General features: G+C 44.1%; 1 protein-coding gene across 3 annotated transcripts in view; it reads right to left on the bottom strand.

Annotated features, from left to right (window-relative positions):
* Window positions 1–2,648: 2,648 nt before the first annotated feature.
* Window positions 2,649–17,915, bottom strand: part of LOC140404344 (microtubule-associated protein 1A-like) — a 197,743-nt gene continuing 182,476 nt past the window's right edge. For all 3 annotated transcript variants that reach the window (XM_072492745.1, XM_072492746.1, XM_072492747.1), the window contains 2 exons: window positions 16,787–17,019; window positions 2,649–11,807 (listed from right to left, as the gene is read on the bottom strand). In XM_072492745.1, coding sequence (XP_072348846.1) covers window positions 11,652–11,807; window positions 16,787–17,019 — 389 coding nt within the window. In that variant the 3' untranslated portion in view covers window positions 2,649–11,651. The remainder of the gene's footprint in view (window positions 11,808–16,786; window positions 17,020–17,915) is intronic.

Raw genomic sequence — 17,915 nt, forward strand, 5'->3', positions numbered from 1 at the left:
GACAGCCTTAGCTTCAAGTTGCTGCTGCCTTTGACACGGGTGGAACCTTTCACAAGCACAAAAGAAAATGATTTGTCTCCTCAAAGAGCTTTTTGAGTCTGTGTATAAACCCCGCAGTAAGCTGCTTATTGGAAGCACTGCCTCCTGCAAGCCTTGTGCAATAGCATCTGTCTCACTGAGCCATGTTATTAAAGTGCTCCAGTGGCGATTCATCATTCTTTCCTTAGAATGTGAATGTGTAGCACCCCCCCCCCCCCACCCCCACAACCCCCACCCCACCCCACCGACCAGTGCAATCATTATTCAACACTCAAGCAATGTGTTCTGCTCGACTGAGGGAGATTGTTAACGTCATTCCTTCATCGCCCTGAGAGAGGCCCCTCCTTTCACCGGGTTCGCTCCAGCACAATGCTGGTTTTCTTCAGCAGCTTCATTGTGGAGATGAATAACAATTCTGTCCCCATCCCTACTCCACACACACACAAAAAAACATGAGTCAACGCATGATGTCATTGGGTAGACCATTTAGCACTGGCCAGCACCGTCTCCAATCAACATTTCCCCACAACATAGTCAGGCCAGACAGACAGAGGAGACTGTGATCTGCAATGAATATTAGTTTGTGGGAAAGTGGTGCGGTTGAGCCAACATTTAGTGACTGTGTTCTTTTTAACCCTTTCTCATTGGAACATTGAGCCATTTGTACAGGAAAGCCATGGAAGGGCAGCATGGTGGCTCAGTGGTTAGCACTGCTGCCTCACGGCGCAGAGGTCCCAGGCTCGATCCCGGCTCTGGGTCACTGTCCGTGTGGGGTTGCACATTCTCCCCGTGTCTGCGTGGGTCTCTCCCCCACAACCCAAAGATGTGCAGGGTAGGTGGATTGGCCGCGCTAAATTGCCCCTTAAATGGAAAAATGAATTGGGTACTCTAAATTTAAAAAATAAATAAATAAATAGAAAATCCATGGAATAAATGAAATTCCTGTGAGGCGCTACAGAAAAACAACAGTATTCCTTTCGGAGTGGTGGTTGTCGGAATGAATTCTAGCTCACAACATGCGGCGCTTTCCCAGAAACATTCACTTCCTCCTTTTTCCTGTCCGATTTTAACCCCTCACCCCAATCGCACCCTTTGATCTCCAGAACCCGGCTCAAGCAGCAGACAGTGGCGGATTGTTCAATGGGGACGAGTGATCCTGGACCGCCATCCCATCCACACTGTGGTCAGGAACGGGAGCACCATTTTAAAATTAGCCGTCGCCCTTTTAGGACAGAGTTGAGGAGAATTCTTTTCTCCCCAAGGGTCATGCGACTTTGGAACGCTCTGCCTCAGAAGGCGGGTCATTGAATATTTTTAAGGCAGAGGGAGATAGATTCTTGTTAGGCAAACAAATGAAAGGCTATGGAGGGGGGGTAGGGTGGCACAATGGCACGGCGGTGAGCACTACTGTCTCACAGCGCCAGGGACCCCAGTTCGATTCCGGCCTCGGGTAACTGCGTGGTGTCATGTGAGAGTACCTTTAAGAAATGGGTGTTTACTACTGATGTGATGTCAGAGAGTGGGCTGTCTGTCAGCTTTTTACTTTCGTTTTAGGCTGTTTGCTGCAGGGTGTGTTTTAGTTTCGTTTTCAGTGTTGGAGCTGAAGCCAGACAGAGCAGGTGTACTGTTGATCTCTCTGCCATGAAAAGACTATCTCTTGATCATTTGGTGAATTCAGAATTATAAATCTTCTCAGTAGTGAATGTAAACCTAATGTGCTTGTGTTAAAAGGTGTTTCTTTTGTCTTCTGGATGTTGTTTGGGAAGTTATTAAGGATTACTTTGTGTTGTATTCTTTGGGGGTTGTATTTGAATTGATGGTTGCTAAGATGTTCACTGTATGTTTTAAAAAGGTTAACTTGAGTTCATAGAATAAACATTGTTTTGCTTTAAAAAAATACCTTTCCATTTCTGCTGCGCCACACATGTAGAGTGGGCCGTGTGCTCCCCTTACCACAACCTATTAAAAGTTGTGGGTCATGGGAACTCCATGATACACTTCGGGGTTCTCTAAACCCTGGCCCATAGCAGTGTAGTTTGCACTTTCTCCCCGTGTCTGCGTTTCCTCCCACAGTCCAAAGTTGTGCGGGTTAGGTGGGTTGGCCACGCTAAATTGCTCCTTAGTGTCCAAAGGTTAGGTGGGGTTATGGGGATAGGGTGGGGGGAGTGGACCAGGTAGGGTGCTCTTTTGAAGGGTTGGTGCAGGCTCGATGGGCCAAATGGCCCCATTCTGCACTGTTGTGTTTCTGTAGCCAGGAATGTGGAACTGCAAACACGAACAGGTCAGCCATGATCTTGATGAATGGCAGACCAGGCTGTGAGGGGCTTACTTTTGCTCTTATTTTGTATGCTCACATGTCTTGGCCAAGCCTCTCAGGCGTTGCTGACTCCAGTTAAAGTGACTTCCAACTGCATTCAGCTAATTCCACACCAGTGAAGGCCCAGGCTCCAGATTTGCACAGGGTGAAGGCCTCAGTTACTCACTGGCTAAATGTGCCGAACCTTTTTTTTGGGGGGGGGGGGGGAGAAACTCTTAATTTCAGAATTCTTAATCCAATCAGTGATACTCAACAAAATGGCTGAAGAAACATTTCCTCACAGACACACGGCTGATTTTTAATAGATGTATTTTTTATTGGCGATAATCAGAGTGTTCCCTTTTACAATTTCAGTAGTTCGCTATTAAAGAGATACAGAATATTGCACACAAATTCTGAACTAAATATTAATATTGCGCAGAGAAATGATCACTACAGTATTGTTTTTACACCTTGAAGCTGGATAGAGAAAAGCTTCAGTATGCTTACAGGTCCATCTGTTTACAGTTAAGACAAGTTGCTTTTTATATTTTTTTTCACATTTTTTTTTTCTTAAACTATTACATACAGGAATATAACATAGGAATAAATGTCACATGCAAAAAACAAGCAATAGGTTTCTTTTCCTTAAAAAGTTTTAATTAAATTCCCAATGTTCTACTCTAAGCAGGGGAGTTCCGAATGGAAGAGCCTCTTCGTATTAAATCTCAAAATTTTGACAGGCATTTCGTTTTTTTTTGCTTCCTCAACTGAATAACGGTTATTTATTGTCCCCCATGTTTGAAAACCCAAAACCTTCCTGTTGAACTTCCCTGGGGAAAATGAAATAGGGCATGGAATGGATTCAGCCACGGTGACATTTTCCTTGGGATAGAGGCATTGACCTATTATTCTGTTAGAAAAAAACAGTAATCACCGTTTCGTCACAAGAGGTCAATATTCGATGTGCCAATTTCTACACTCAAGTGTACATCCTGTCCTTTAATTAGTCGGTATGTTCTGTTTTTAACTAGAATGGACCACATCAATTGCAAATTCCATATTCACGTTTTTTTAAATTTAAAAAGTCATGTAGCTTTTTATATATATATATATACTTTGGAATACATTAGTTCGAGACAGATTGCATGTGCTGGACTCTTTCAGAAACATTGTGGCATCCCCCTCACCCCCAAATACATAGTGTGTTCCCCTTTGATAATTATTAGCACGGTTTGGGCGAGAAAAAGGAATTGAGTGACCTCTTGAAAATGAAAAATGAAAATGAAAATGGCTTATTGTCGCGAGCAGGCTTCAAATGAAGTTACGGTGAAAAGCCCCTAGTCGCCACATTCCGGCGCCTGTTCGGGGAGGCTGGTACGGGAATTGAACCCGCGCTGCCGGCCTTGTTCTGCTTTACAAGCCAGCTGTTTAGCCCCCTGTGCTAAACCATCCCCCGTTTAATTCTATCATCACTGCCACTGGTTGAGAGGAGGTTTTAAATAGCCAGGAGTCAGCGATTTATAAATAGCATTGTCCGGATCCTAGTCAGATCGGTGTAACTTTTTAAAAAAATAACTAATTCTGTCGCATAAACTCTAGCAAGCCGGGGTTGTTCAATGTTGATTTTGACTTTGTCCCTACCCACACTGAACAATTCTGATTACAATATGCATTTCACAGCAGCTGGCAAATGTTGATCAAGGATGAATAGATAGGTCACTTTTTGAAAAAAATCTGTTCGAATACACATTCAAAAGTCCCCCCCCAAAAAAACCACACACTCATTCTGCCAAGGGATGGTTGTGTTGGAATCAGTAATATACAAGATTTTCAGATGGTTAATGAAGGTGAATGGGACAAAATAACCGTTACAGTGCAAACCCAAATTAAGGTCATTGTCTGTACGTTGAATAAGGTTAATGCAGTAAAAGGACTCTAATAAAACATGGTCGCAAATGAGAGGCCTGTCCTAATGCCAAGTTGACGATATTCTGTGGTGCATTTTACAAGGCTCACATTACCCGCTTTTTAATTCCCTTGACTAATTCTCATTAAGTTTATTGCTATGTAAACATTTCAAGAGTCTTGAGTGAAATAGCTCCAGGCAGCACCAGCTTCCTTGCAAACCGTCTGAAACCATTCAATATTTTTCACTCCAGTACAAAAGCTGTGGTTTGTACAGCCACCCACGTGTGTGATATCCACATCACACAAATAGGGGCTCAGGAAATGGGGACTAAGACTTGTGGGGGTGGTGGGGAATATTTTTCTGGACCATCAATGGAGCTTTTCAGCAACGTTTCTTTATATTGGCCTCCACATCCGGGCGAACTGAGCAAAATTCAACGAGGGGAGCAGAATTTTGGGGGCAATGATTTATCGATCAGGACTCTGCAGTTTTACTCCTGTTAATCAAGTCAGATTGTCCTGTTAATGCAACACTCAGTGAAACTAAAAAGGATTTCTGGTTTATTGGGCAAAATTGTGATAATAGTTTAAGAATGGTGAGGAGGGAGCACGTTCGGAGGGCCCATTGATTAATGCCAGCTCTACTCCGACCCCACACCCCTCATCCACTATCCCTTCAATATTTGGTCCCAAGGCAAGGAGAGATAGAAGTCTCTCAATATCAAAGCGTCAAACAGTGCCCTGATCTTGTTCTGAACTGGTTGTCACCAGTTGATTCTGGATCTTTGTGTTAAGGTCTAACGCCACTTATGCTCTTTCGATTATATTAAACAAGTGGCCATTTAAAAATTTTCCCCAAGATCCAGAAATTGAATTCTGGACCTGTCTCCGATGATGTGTCTGTACTACAAACAGTCGAACTCAGATATTTAGTTCAATATTTCAAGTACCCTCCAGGCCTGTCCATCTGATGGATGGAACTTTGGGTAGCAGCTAGAGAGATTTTACTATTAGTTATACAATCACAGAATCATAAGAACATAAGAACTAGAAGCAGGAGTAGGCCATCTGGCCCCTCGAGCCTGCTCCACCATTCAATGAGATCATGGCTGATCTTTTGTGGACTCAGCTCCACTTTCCGGCCCGAACACCATAACCCTTAATCCTATTATTCTTCAAAAAACTATCTATCTTTATCTTAAAAACATTTAATGAAGGAGCCTCTACTGCTTCACTGGGCAAGCAATTCCATAGATTCACAACCCTTTGGGTGAAGAAGTTCCTCCTGAGCTCAGTCCTAAATCTACTTCCCCTTATTTTGAGGCTATACCCCCTAGTTCTGCTTTCACCCGCCAGTGGAAACAACCTGCCCGCATCTATCCTATCTATTCCCTTCATAATCTTATATGTTTCTATAAGATCCCCCTCATCCTTCTAAATTCCAACGAGTACAGTCCCAGTCTACTCAACCTCTCCTCGTAATCCAACCCCTTCAGCTCTGGGATTAACCTAGTGAATCTCCTCTACACACCCTACAGCACACAAACCCTGACTGTGCCAGGACTCTGTTGGAGCTATTCAATTAGTCTCACACTCCTGCTCGTTCACCATAGTCCGGCCTCGTCTATCTCACACCTCCTTCCCCATCTACCCAACAAAATCCATTCCCTCCCAACACCTGCCTCTCTCTCTCTTTCTCTCCCCCTTGTCTCTGTCTTCGACCTCCATTCCCCAACTCTCTATTCACTTCTCTGACTCCCAATTCATAGGAATAGAAGTGGGATTCGGCCCATCGAGCCTGCCATTCAAACAGATCGTGGCTGATTATCTAGCTCTGCGCCATCTTGCCCCACTAGCCCCATATTCCTTGATGTCATTAGTATCCAGAAAGACACCATTTCTGCTCTGAGTCCTATCAATAAGATTCTCTCTCTCGTTACAGAAAAATAAATTACAAAATAATCTTCCCCACCTTCAAATATTTAAAGTGGCATTATCTTGTCCCTTACAAGTTGATGATGTGACCATTAGGTTGCCAGAACTGAATAACGCTGTACGTGTGTCGCATCAAAGCAAATACTTTCATTTAGTAAGCTGGAATAACAGGGATAAGGGAATGAGGACCAAGATTGCATGAAGATAGCTGCTAAGATGTGGCAAAGGTCAATTGATTGGTAGACTGTTGGGAGATTTTAGAATGGAAATACTGAAGGCCGGACTATGGTGAACGAGCCCATGGGCAAGGGAACTATTTTATTAAAGCACTGTGCTTGATGTCTGGTTGACAAGTGGATTGGACATTATAAGAATGAATTTAAGCTGAGCTGGGTCAAGGACACATGGGTCCCCTCTGCATGGGCTCGAGGCACGGAATAGAAAGAGTAATGTGGAATTTTGCTCCATTATCTTTCAGAGTGTATAGGAGATCTGCAGGTGGGCAGGTCCATGAGGGGGGGGGGGGGGCTGTGAGAGGAATGTCAATGGGTGTGTGAAGTCAGTGATGGGGTGCTCGTGGGCTGTCCGACAAGTGAGAGTGATGGGCAGAATTGCCTTTCCTCAATATTGCGTGCAAATGGAAGTGATAGAAGAATCAAACGGAGCACGGCTGAATAGAGACATTTCAGATCTCGAGTGGGAAAAATGGGACCTCATTAACAAACCCCCCCCCCCGCAAAAAAACCAAAAGAAATAGATTCCTGAAAACCTCCAAATAAACCAGAAATAAGTTCAACCCTTTCTTTAAAAAAAATATAATTCTCAAATAAAAATGAAAGGGAGTTGTGTCCCATTGTCTCTTAGACTTTCAAAACACAAATAAAAACAAATCTGGGCCCAGACGAAAGGCACAGCCTCTATTAATGGAGTGCAAATGAACTCTATGTAAACATATCATCGTAACAACTACAATACTGGTTAGAGTTGTGCTTATAAATTAACAAACTATAAATCTATATAAAACACTGATATAATCTACAAGACAAATAAATTATAAATTGAGCTTCATGAGACGTGTCTCTGGACTTTAGTTATGTTTCCTATAACCTATAATTGATGCCCACTAATGTTATGATCAGGTTTCACACAAGGTTCACTATTGAAGTACAGCACTGCAATGCAGAATGTGCTGATCCAGTCCCTTTGAGTGGGTCTTAAAGTAGCAAAGTAAGCTTTATATTGAAAGAAGAAAATTCCTTTTCATTTCTAGTATGCTTACACTAATCATATTCTCTTTAGATCCCTTCTTTTTCTAATCTACCCTTGCCCATTCTCACATGAATAGCAAAGTCAAAATATCTGGGAAATGGGAAAGCAGATTAAAGAATCCCAGAACTGGGCAGTTGGCATTTAGGAGTGGATAATGCAAGAGGTACTTGACTCCCTGCTTCGAGTCAGTGAATACTAGAATTGGGATGTCCGGGGTGTCCTTCACAGGAAGTCTCAATATTCCTGGTGCTACGGTGCAAGCCCAATGCGGAGGTTCCCCCCGTGTCTACTCCGGAATCTGTAGTTTGTTTCAACGTCAGCACTGCTGCTTTAAGTGGCGAATCCGTTAACTGGAGCAGTGCCAACTCGCTGGCATCAAATGCACATTTCGGGTTGCTTTCCCTTTCCACTCTTACTATCGCGTGCCTCTTAACACTGTACAACTTGCTCAATGCTCTCACCAGATTATAAAAGAATCTGATCAAAACGGACGTTACATACTTTCCCGTGCTAATCTAAACATCTTACTCAATTTGCACGGCAGTGATAGTTTTAAAAATAATGACCGGAGTACCCTCGACAGCACAACCTGCGGGTTTCACCGTCTCAAACACTGAAAGATCCAACAGCAGGTACCATGAACCTAATATGTACATCTCACGGATATGTATACATTACACCCTGACTCTGTATAGGAGAAACTCCAGACACTGTACACCCTGTGTTGAAGACTCTCACCCATGCAAATCTACATGCCTTTAGATAGGATGCTTAGGACATTCTATTGTCATTCTATCAAACTGCCAGATGAAAGTACATTTAATATATACTGATACATATGCACACTATACGTACAAGCCAACCAACTTCCAACATATGCACATACACACACACACAGAATGACTCAGGCACCCTACATCTTCCTCTGCTATACACGGATCATGAGCACCGAGATATTGTCCCACGACTAACACATTGTCACATTGCCGTGGTTCCCGTCTCCGCCAATGAACAGATAATCACCAGCCCTGCATAAAGGCAAAAGTCTGCGAATGTTGGAAATCTGAACTAAAAACAGGAAATGCTGGGCGATCTTAGCGAGTTTCGCAGGGCCTGTGGGAAGAGAAACCGAGTCTTCTTCAGATGTATCCAATGGCCAATCAGTCTGAAATGCAGCTGGCGTGCCTGCCGTGTGACTGACTAATGAAATATACCAGGCAAGAAATTCTATTTTGAGGCGGAGCCATATTAGACTCAAAACGTCAACTCCGTTTCTCTCTCTCCAGACGCTGCCAGACCTGCCGAGTATTTCCAGCGTTTAGTTCCCATTTTCAATCACGATCCTTGCTTTTCTCTTCCGCTTTCGAATTGGGTTTTCTGCAGTTTTCTTGTTTTAGTGCAATCTACATTTGACTTTAGGAGACTAAATGCTGTCAGGGAAACGCTCAAAAAACCATCGCAATGTGTCCACAGAAAATGCACCCCCACCCCCTCAAATAATTGGAAAGTCTGGACCCCACGTCCGATTGAGCAGCTCAGTTTGTTCGTTTGCTGTTTTCCTTAAGTTGATGGGAATTGTTCGCTTAAAGTGATGCTGTGTATCAACCGTATGATAACAGATGAATCCAGCAGTGAATCAGTCTGAAATGTAATTTGTGTGACAGACTGATATAATGTGCTAGAAACATGGTGCTGGGTACAATTACCCATTGCATGTTGGAACGTATGGAACTGGTTATAGCTGGGAGCAACAGGAAAAGTCCCACAGCAAAGTGCCAATGGAAAGATCCAAAAACGTAGGACCAAAAACAGCTGAGAGGGTATGCTTGGGAAAGTGAGCACCTACGGAGTATATCTAGCTGTGAATCTACCGATGACCTGCCCAACCTTCCCCACCTCCCCGGGAATCTCTCCCCTGTACTGTTCAGTTTCATCGCTAAATCTATTTTCCCTTGCTGTCATTTTGGGCCCCGCACCATCAGATTGAACCTCTTGTGAGAATTCAAAGAAAAGGCAAATATTTTTTGAAAAACGCCCTCGAAATGGGCAGCGAATCTCAGTTGGGATCACATTGCTCGGAACATGCCCACGAACACAGCACAGTAAGTTGGCAACACGAAAAAAAACCCAGCCAATCCCAGCTCTGCATTGCTAAAGCTGTAGTGCATTAATTAGCTACATTCATCCTAATGTCTAAGGCAACCGCTCCTGATTTTTAAGCTTAATAGAGGCTACTCACATGTCCTTTGGTTTGTTAAAAAGGCAATGTCCAACTTTACCCCCCTCCTCATTATATTGCCATAAAGCAGGAGCTGTAATGTCGCGATATCCTGATATCGCACAACATGCAGCGGTCTAATCATCCGTCTATCTCCATGTCATTTGACTTAGGACCATTGCTGGGAGGGGGAAGATCCATTAAGACTTTAACACTTTGCTCAAAGCAACTTTGTGAATATCAATGTATCGTGGTTCTCCAATTGTCCCATGAAAAGCCGTGGTAAGATTTTAATTGACGGTTTAAACAGGGAGGTCACTGGAATGTAGCACATGATGTGTGTTACATCGGAATGCTACTATCACAGTGACCCCTGTGCACCAGAGAACATGATGACACAGGTCACCATTTTCATACACTTCTGCTTCCTGGTTAAGTAAAGCACACAAAGTGATCCATCAGTAACACGTTCCGCTCCACTACAGGAAGCTTCAAGTGTATTCGACTGATATCTCATGTTGAACGCTTCCGCTTGTAAACGCACACTCTCAGGAATCATCACTAGCACGTCGGGAACATGCCAGCATAGTGCGATCCAAAATATACCCACTGAAGTGTGCGCTTAAAAATGGATAACTTTAAGAAATACTATTTAAACCAGATATTGCCTTCTTAAAGAGACGGGTCCCCTTTTGTTAGCTTTGAGAGGCTGTGTTTAACACATAAAACAAAATTCCTTGAAGATAACTTCTCAGTTTCAACATTACAACTTGTTTACACCACTCCAACAATTTAAATAATCTTGCAGCTATAAATAAAGTGAATTGGTCTTTAGTCCAAGGCCTGTGTTTATATTTTGTGCAGGGATAGTTTTGATGTCCAGTTTACGTCGACTGGTACAAAAAAGGATGCGGTCTCTTTAAATACAATGGATATCTGTTGCTCATGTGTCTTGTTTACAGCTTGCATTGTAATCCACGGCAAACGTTTAAGGTGCCTGATCGACAATCACCTCTCGCCTGACAGGCTTCCGCACACACAGGGAAGCACCGTTGCATGGATCATCTCAAACATGCTCATATGTCCCTGCTTTCCAGAGAATTTTGGACAACAGACAGAAAAATAATTTAATCAAAGTTTGTTACCAGATGGCTGACAGTACCAGGAAATGGCATGTTCGATATCCACCTCTTAACTGCATCACAGTGTCTGCCAGTGACATATCTTTGCCTCACAGTTTAAGCTTCAACCCAACACCCTTGCAAGAGATGGTGCCACTCTATCCTATGATGTTTTGCATTTGCTGCCCAGTTTAGATTGCGGCCTGCCCCACCAGTCCCGCAGGAGCTTCCTGCTGTCACCAGCGGGAGTTCCCAGAGCAGAGAGTCAGACAAAGCTCACCGTACATTTCCGCCCCCCCCCTCTTCCAACTCTACCCTGCCTAACTTTGGTCTGACTGACACTGAGGTTACAGTACGGGCGCGGATACTGTTGGAAATGAACGGTGTTTTTTCGTTTGAGCTTAGGATGCGAAATGTACTCTTAACATTGAGATCCCCAAAAACCGAAACCTCAGAACCATCTTAGTCCCTGATCCAGCTAACTTGATCATTAATCCGGTCACTGTTCACCAGGCAAAACCCTGCGACGATCTCAGGTTTAACCAGACATCTCCCAATTGTATAAAACCATGCAATGAGTGTGGAATAAACCAATTATTCCAAACAGCAACATATGTAGGATGATCCGTAAGTAAAAGGCTTCCCCGTAATTGCAAATCAGTCTCCAAACTAGTCCCCTTCTCATGGGGGCCAATGCACTAATTTTGTTTCCTTTTCGTAACAGTTAAGCTGCAAATCTAGCCGTACGTGCTTTTTAAACGTAACTGGGAAGAAAAAATATTAGTGTAGGAAGAGAGAATGGAATGGTAAAGCAGGGTTTTTCCATCAGGCTTGCAAGCTGGATGACTGGAGGCGATTGAGCTCAGAATTCAATCTTGCATGCTGGGAATGACTCGTCCTGCATCACAACCGTGCTGCTGCTGGCCAAAACCATGATGTTCAGCTCCTGCTGCCGCTCATGCGTCTGTTGGTACCACTCCCGCGTGACCTCTGTATCATGGGTTGGTATTAGCGTCACCTGGAACGGGCAAACAATGTCTCTCTGTTTACAGAACTGCAACAAAAAAAGCCTTTGTAGCACAAACTAGAATATCATATTGCTGAAAAGAGACGTGTTGTCGAGGCTTCCTGTCTCACACGCATCAGGACTAATGCAAGAATACCGAATCTGAAACGATTGCGACAATTTATGCTACAGGGGAAAGGGCTGATTGGCTGACGAGTCAACTCCCATTGGCGAAACCATTGTCTTTTCACAACAACTTGCATTGATGTAGCGCCTTTAATGTGGTACAATGTCCCGCTTTTCAGGAGCTATATAAAAGAAGGTTTGGACAGGAGACAGTGGTTTGAAAACATAAGGTTGGTTTTTAATGAGTGCCTCAGAGGAGGAGAGAGGGAAGCAGAGACAATCAAGGAGGGAATTCTGGAGCTTAGGGCCCGGGCATCTGAAGGCATAGCAACCAGAGGGGGGGGGGGCAATGCAGCACAGTGGTTAGCACAGTTGCTTCACAGCTCCAGGGTCCCAAGTTCGATTCCCGGCTTGGGTCACTCTCTGTGCGGAGTTTGCACGTTCTCCCCGTGTCTGCGTGGGTTTCCTCCGGGTGCTCCGGTTTCCTCCCACAGTCCAAAGATGTGCAGGTTAGGTGGATTGGCGGATTGGCCATGCTAAATTTCCCTTAGTGTCCAAAAAGGTTGGGTTGGGTGGGGTTACTGAGTTACAGGGATAGGGTGGAGGTGTGGGTTTAGGTAGGGTGCTCTTTACAAGGGCCGGTGCAGACACGATGGGCCGAATGGCCTCCTTCAGCAGTGTAAATTCTGTGAAAGGTGGAACGATTAAAATGAGGATGCTTAAAGGACTGGAACTGGAGGAGCTCAGAGATCTCAGGCGGCTGTCGGGCTGGAGCAAGTTACAGAGATAGGAGAGGGGGTGAGGCTATTAAATAAAACTCCGGCCCACTTTCATGAGCACTTTAGATTACTGCATGTTACAGTGGGGAAAATAGCTTCACAGTACAGAAGTCTCCATTCCTGGCCTTGTATTCCAGGATAAATGTAGAGAAGATGTTCCTATTTCAGGGAGGAGGCCAGAATTAGAAGCCATCAATCTAAGATGGTCACCATTAAATTCAAGGAAGAATTCAGGAGAAAGGTCTTTACCCAGAGAGTGGGGAGATGACGAATGTGATATAAAATTGTTACTTTAGAGATAATAGTTAATGTAATGTAGAAATAAGCCACTTTGATTCTGGCAGGTAGAGACAAAGGGATTTGAGACCGCATGGAAAAAGCAGGAAGAGGTGTGTCTATGAGAGTGATGCTGCATTGATAGGGGCCGGAGAAAGGGATTGGAAGTGAGCCAATCAGAATAGATCAAACAAGTCAGGAGGGACATAGGATGACCTATGGGTGTCGAGTATGTGAAACTTGATGCCATTTGAATGTATGAGTACTGATCTCTTTGTCTGGGACCTTCACTTAGTTCCCGGGACTGCAGACAGCAACATGTTGTCTGTATCACTGTGGACTAGGTAGCTTGCAAGCTGAATAAAATAACTTCTTTTTACTTGCAAATCCATCTCGACTTTTATTGAGGCCAGACTGACGGAGAAAGAAATTTGGGAATCAACAGAGATTATGGAACTCGGTCTCAAAGTTCATTGTGATGAATCGCATAAAGACAATTCTAATGTAGCTGGGTTAAACACATGAGGGAGGAAGGAATCAAAGGATATAATAATGATAAACTTTATTAGTGTCACAAGTAGGCTTACATTAACACCGCAATGATGTTACTGTGAAAAAAGAGCTGCAGTGAGTGTCATGAAACACAATAAAGTCAAGGAGGGGAAACTGACAAGGCTCCCGATAAGGAGCGGAGCTTGTGAGCGTTCTGTGGCAATCACTGCACTGTTGTACTTCAAGTAAAGATGGGAAGTTTTCAGCCTGTTTTTAAAAAGTTAGCTAGTTTAAAAAAATAAAGGCCCCTTAAACCTCGAGCCCCCCCCCCCCCCAAGTAGGACAACGAGAGAAATGCAGAATGGAAACAAGTCAATTCTTCGTTGGAGATAGACCTGACCAATAGAGAAGCCAAAAGGATTTGGTTGAATTTAAGACATGTAGAAATGAAAGTTCCATTTGTGAAATGTACGCGTCCAGTGAGAACATGATGGATTCACCTTGGAAGAAATTAAAGACTTCAAAGGAAACCGGGAAGTCTCAGAAATTGATCAAAAAACAGCCCATCAAAAAGAAAAAGAAACTCTCAAAACGGCCACAAGAGAAAAAAGCTTCCGAGATCACTAAAAGGGTTTTTCTTCAGTAATAGTGGAAGTTTTAAAAATTCAAAAAAGCACAGCCAGATTTGCGCCCAAACTCCAAAAGCGTGGGAAAAACATAGAGGAAGCCAGCAGCTGCTGACAGTTCATTGTAGAAAAATTACAGTCTTAAAGTGGCAATGCATTTAAAGTGGCAATGCATTTAAAGATGCAATGCATTTAAAGTGGCAATGCATTTAAAGTGGCAATGCACTTAAAGCAGCACCCACAAGGAACAAGCGACAATGGATAGGAAAATTGGAGAAGACTCTAGATAGAGGGCAACTCTCTAAAATGCAACAAAGACCTCAAGGAAGAGGCAATGGAAGAGCCTCAGAGGAGACAATGGAGACCTCAAGAAAGAGGCAATGAAGACCTCAAAGCGGAGGCAATGAAGACTTCAAAGAAGAGGCAATGAAGACCCCAGATAGGAGGCAATAGAAGACCCCAGAAAGAGGGCAACAAAAGACCCTAGAAGGACGGCAATTAAAACTCCAGAAGGAGGGCAATGCAAGACCCCACAAGAAGGGGCAACGAGAGAAATGTGGAATGGAAACAAGCCATCCCTTCGTTGGAGGGAGATCTGACCAGAGAAGCCAAAACGGTTGAATTTAAGACATGTGGAAATGAAGGTTCCATTTGTGAAATGTACATCTCCGATAAGAATATGATGGATTCACCTTGAGAGAAACACAGAAATTAAAGATTTCTAAAGAAACTAGGAACTATTGAACATAAAGTGAAAGTCACCATAATCCCCAAGGCTGCTTTTCCCTTTGAGGGGGGGGAGCTGACTGGTGGTGATTTAACCTGAGGGTCACCCACACCTCAGGTGAGGGGAGAAGGTTGAGGAGGCGGGGCCTTCATAGATAACCTCAGCCGGTACGGGAATTGAACCTGCACTGCTGGCTTCGCGTCACGAGCCCCAGCTCCAGCTGCCCAGCCAACTGAGCTAAACGTTTTTTAATATATGAATTTAGCGTACCCAATTTATTTTTTCCAATTAAGGGGCAATTTATTGTAGCCAATCCAGCTACCCCGCACATCTTTGGGTTGTGGGGGCGAAACCCACACAAACACGGGACGAATGTGCAAACTCCACACGGACAGTGACCCAGAGCCGGGATCGAACCTGGGACCTCGGCGCCGTGAGGCAGCAGTGCTAACCACTGCGCCACCGTGCCGCCCTCAACTGAGCTAAACTGACCTTCCACTGAACATAAAGAGGAAATCAGCTGAAAGAATGAAAGCTCGAGAGAAGGCATTAAAACAACAAGATGAAATGGCTGACAACAAACCTTTTTAAAAAGTTCCAAAAATTTACGAAGTGAAGTTAAGAAGCTGAACTCCATGAAAAGGCAACTAGAAAATAAGAATGAATCCAATTGAATCAGGAGAATAAGAGATTGAAGAAGGAAGGTTGGCAAATGGGAACTTAACTCAAGGGGTAAAAACATTGAAACTGGGCGGCAGGCGGCGCAGTGGTTAGCACTGGTACTACGCCACTGAGGACACGAGTTCGAATCCCGGCTCTGGGTCACTGTCCGTGTGGAGTTTGCACATTCTCCCCGTCTGCGTGGGTCTCACCCCCACAACCCAAAGATGTGCAGGCTAGGTGGATTGGCCACGCTAAATTGCCCATTAGTTGGAAAAAAAATAATTGGGTACTCAAAATTTATTTAAAAAAACATTGAGACTGATGCAGAAATCAGCAACTCAGACAGAGGAAGAAACAGATTACGAGCCATAACAAGATTGCTGAAATGGTCACTCTAATAGAAAAGCGCAAGGGCCAATATGATAAAATGGTCGATGAAAAAGATGCTAAATTGAAATGCTGGAAAGGGAAAATACGTTAACACACGACCCGAGAAGCAGAAACAGAACAACAATAAAAACAAAAACAAATTGAGTACATAATGTGACATGGTGTCTTAAAATGAAACTCCGGAAGTGGATCAAGTTGGTTCCCCGGAATTCTTGTCTTGGAGACTGGACCCTGTCGTGCAAAGTAGGCTTGGAGGGACGGATTGTTTGTAAACAGGTGGACCACTTGAGAAGTAGAGAGATTCTCCAGCAGACAATCTTTCCATCAAGAAATGTTTCCAAAACTGTAAACACCAAAGTATCTGATCGACCTGTTATAGGGTAACTGATGTCTCTGTGGAAGCGAATAGTGATGAACTGTCTATGTCAGACGAGATATCCGTTACTGCAGTTCCTGTTAATGTTAATCATGTGGAAGCATCTCAGACTACAGAATTACACCACTATACCTCTACAAGAAACAGGAAAACCTCCAAAAAGACTTGATTTATAATTGTCCAACTCATGTATATAATGTTTAGTTGGAATTTAGGACTGAGTAACTTAGTTAGTGAAGATTGTATAAAGGAGTTAAAGGGGAGGGATGTGGTGATTGTCCCTTTAAGGGCAACACAGCAGAGTAAGGGTCACATGGCCTGTGCAACCAATTGGGACTCAGAGTGGTTAAGGGGAAGTATAGTGGCCTAGTGGTATTGTGGCTAGACTAGTAATCCAGAGACCCAGAATCATGCTCTGGGGAACCGGGTTCGAATCCCGCCACGGCAGATGGTGAAATTTGAATTCAATTATTTTTAAAAACTGGAATTAAAAGTGGGGGGGTAGAGGAAAGGAGAATACAAAAGGAGATACCCACCTGAAGGTTGTTGCCCCACTGGGCCTTTCCTTCCAAAAGAGCATCCAAGACGGCACGGCTCGGCTCCCCGCTGCCAGGGTCATTCCCACTCACCACGTAATAGGAGGATCGGACACGTTTGAAGAATTCCAGGTCCACGTTCTTCCCGCTGCAGTGGTTAGGGACATACGCCAGGTCCACGTACACTGGGGGACCTGGGGGTACTCCAGAACTGGTCTTTGTGTTGGCAGAAGCTGTGAATCAGGGCAAAGTATGAAGGAGAACTGTAGTTAGTGGTTTAATCGTCCAGAGCATAGTCTAAGATCACAGTCAATGGGAAACAAAGCAATGGTGACAAGGCCTGGGAACCTGCTGTCTTTTTTGAATAGCAGTGAGCATTTGGATGGCAAGAGGCCTCGTGGCGCAGTGGGTAGCACCTCTGCCTCTGAGCCAGAAGCTCTGGGTTCGAGTCCCACACCAGGAACTGACGCCCAAGGAAGGTCAGTTCGCGACGTGGCCAAACAGGTTGAGTGGCAATGTGCAAAATCCCTCCAAATACACCAATGACCAGCGGTAACAGCGGGAGAGACTCCTGGTTTAGCCATGCTCAATGTGGAGTGGCGACCCCTCAAGCTATAACTCCAGGCGACAGACTATAATAATAATAATCTTTATTATTGTCACAAGTAGGCTTACATTAATACTGCAATGAAGTTACTGTGAAAAGCCCCTAGTAGCAACCTGTTCCAGGAATTATTAGCTATGGAAACAGGGGAAAGTCTGCCTGAATGCGCAGCTAGGCATGGGGCGGGAACATTTTCTGACTCTATAACGGAGGTGTAGCCAGTTCATTTCATAAACGGACTTCTACCACCATCATCAACTTTGACAAAGAGCCATCCAGACTCAATACATTAGCTCTCTTCTCTCTCCACAGATGCTGTCAGACCTGCTGAGGTTATCTAGCATTAGACAATCATCAGAAAGGCTGGCATTTCTGCCATAACATCTATTAAAACTATCTTTAGTCTGGTGCAACTCTGCTCCAAATTAATTTTAAACGTGTTTTTTTCATTTGGGACTCACTTTAGAAACAAGAAACCCGTGCATTTCACACCCGCGTTGTGTTTCAAAGCATGGCACGGCCGCT

Source organism: Scyliorhinus torazame, chromosome 30 (genome assembly GCF_047496885.1).
Source record: "Scyliorhinus torazame isolate Kashiwa2021f chromosome 30, sScyTor2.1, whole genome shotgun sequence".
Taxonomy (NCBI): Eukaryota; Metazoa; Chordata; class Chondrichthyes; order Carcharhiniformes; family Scyliorhinidae; genus Scyliorhinus; species Scyliorhinus torazame.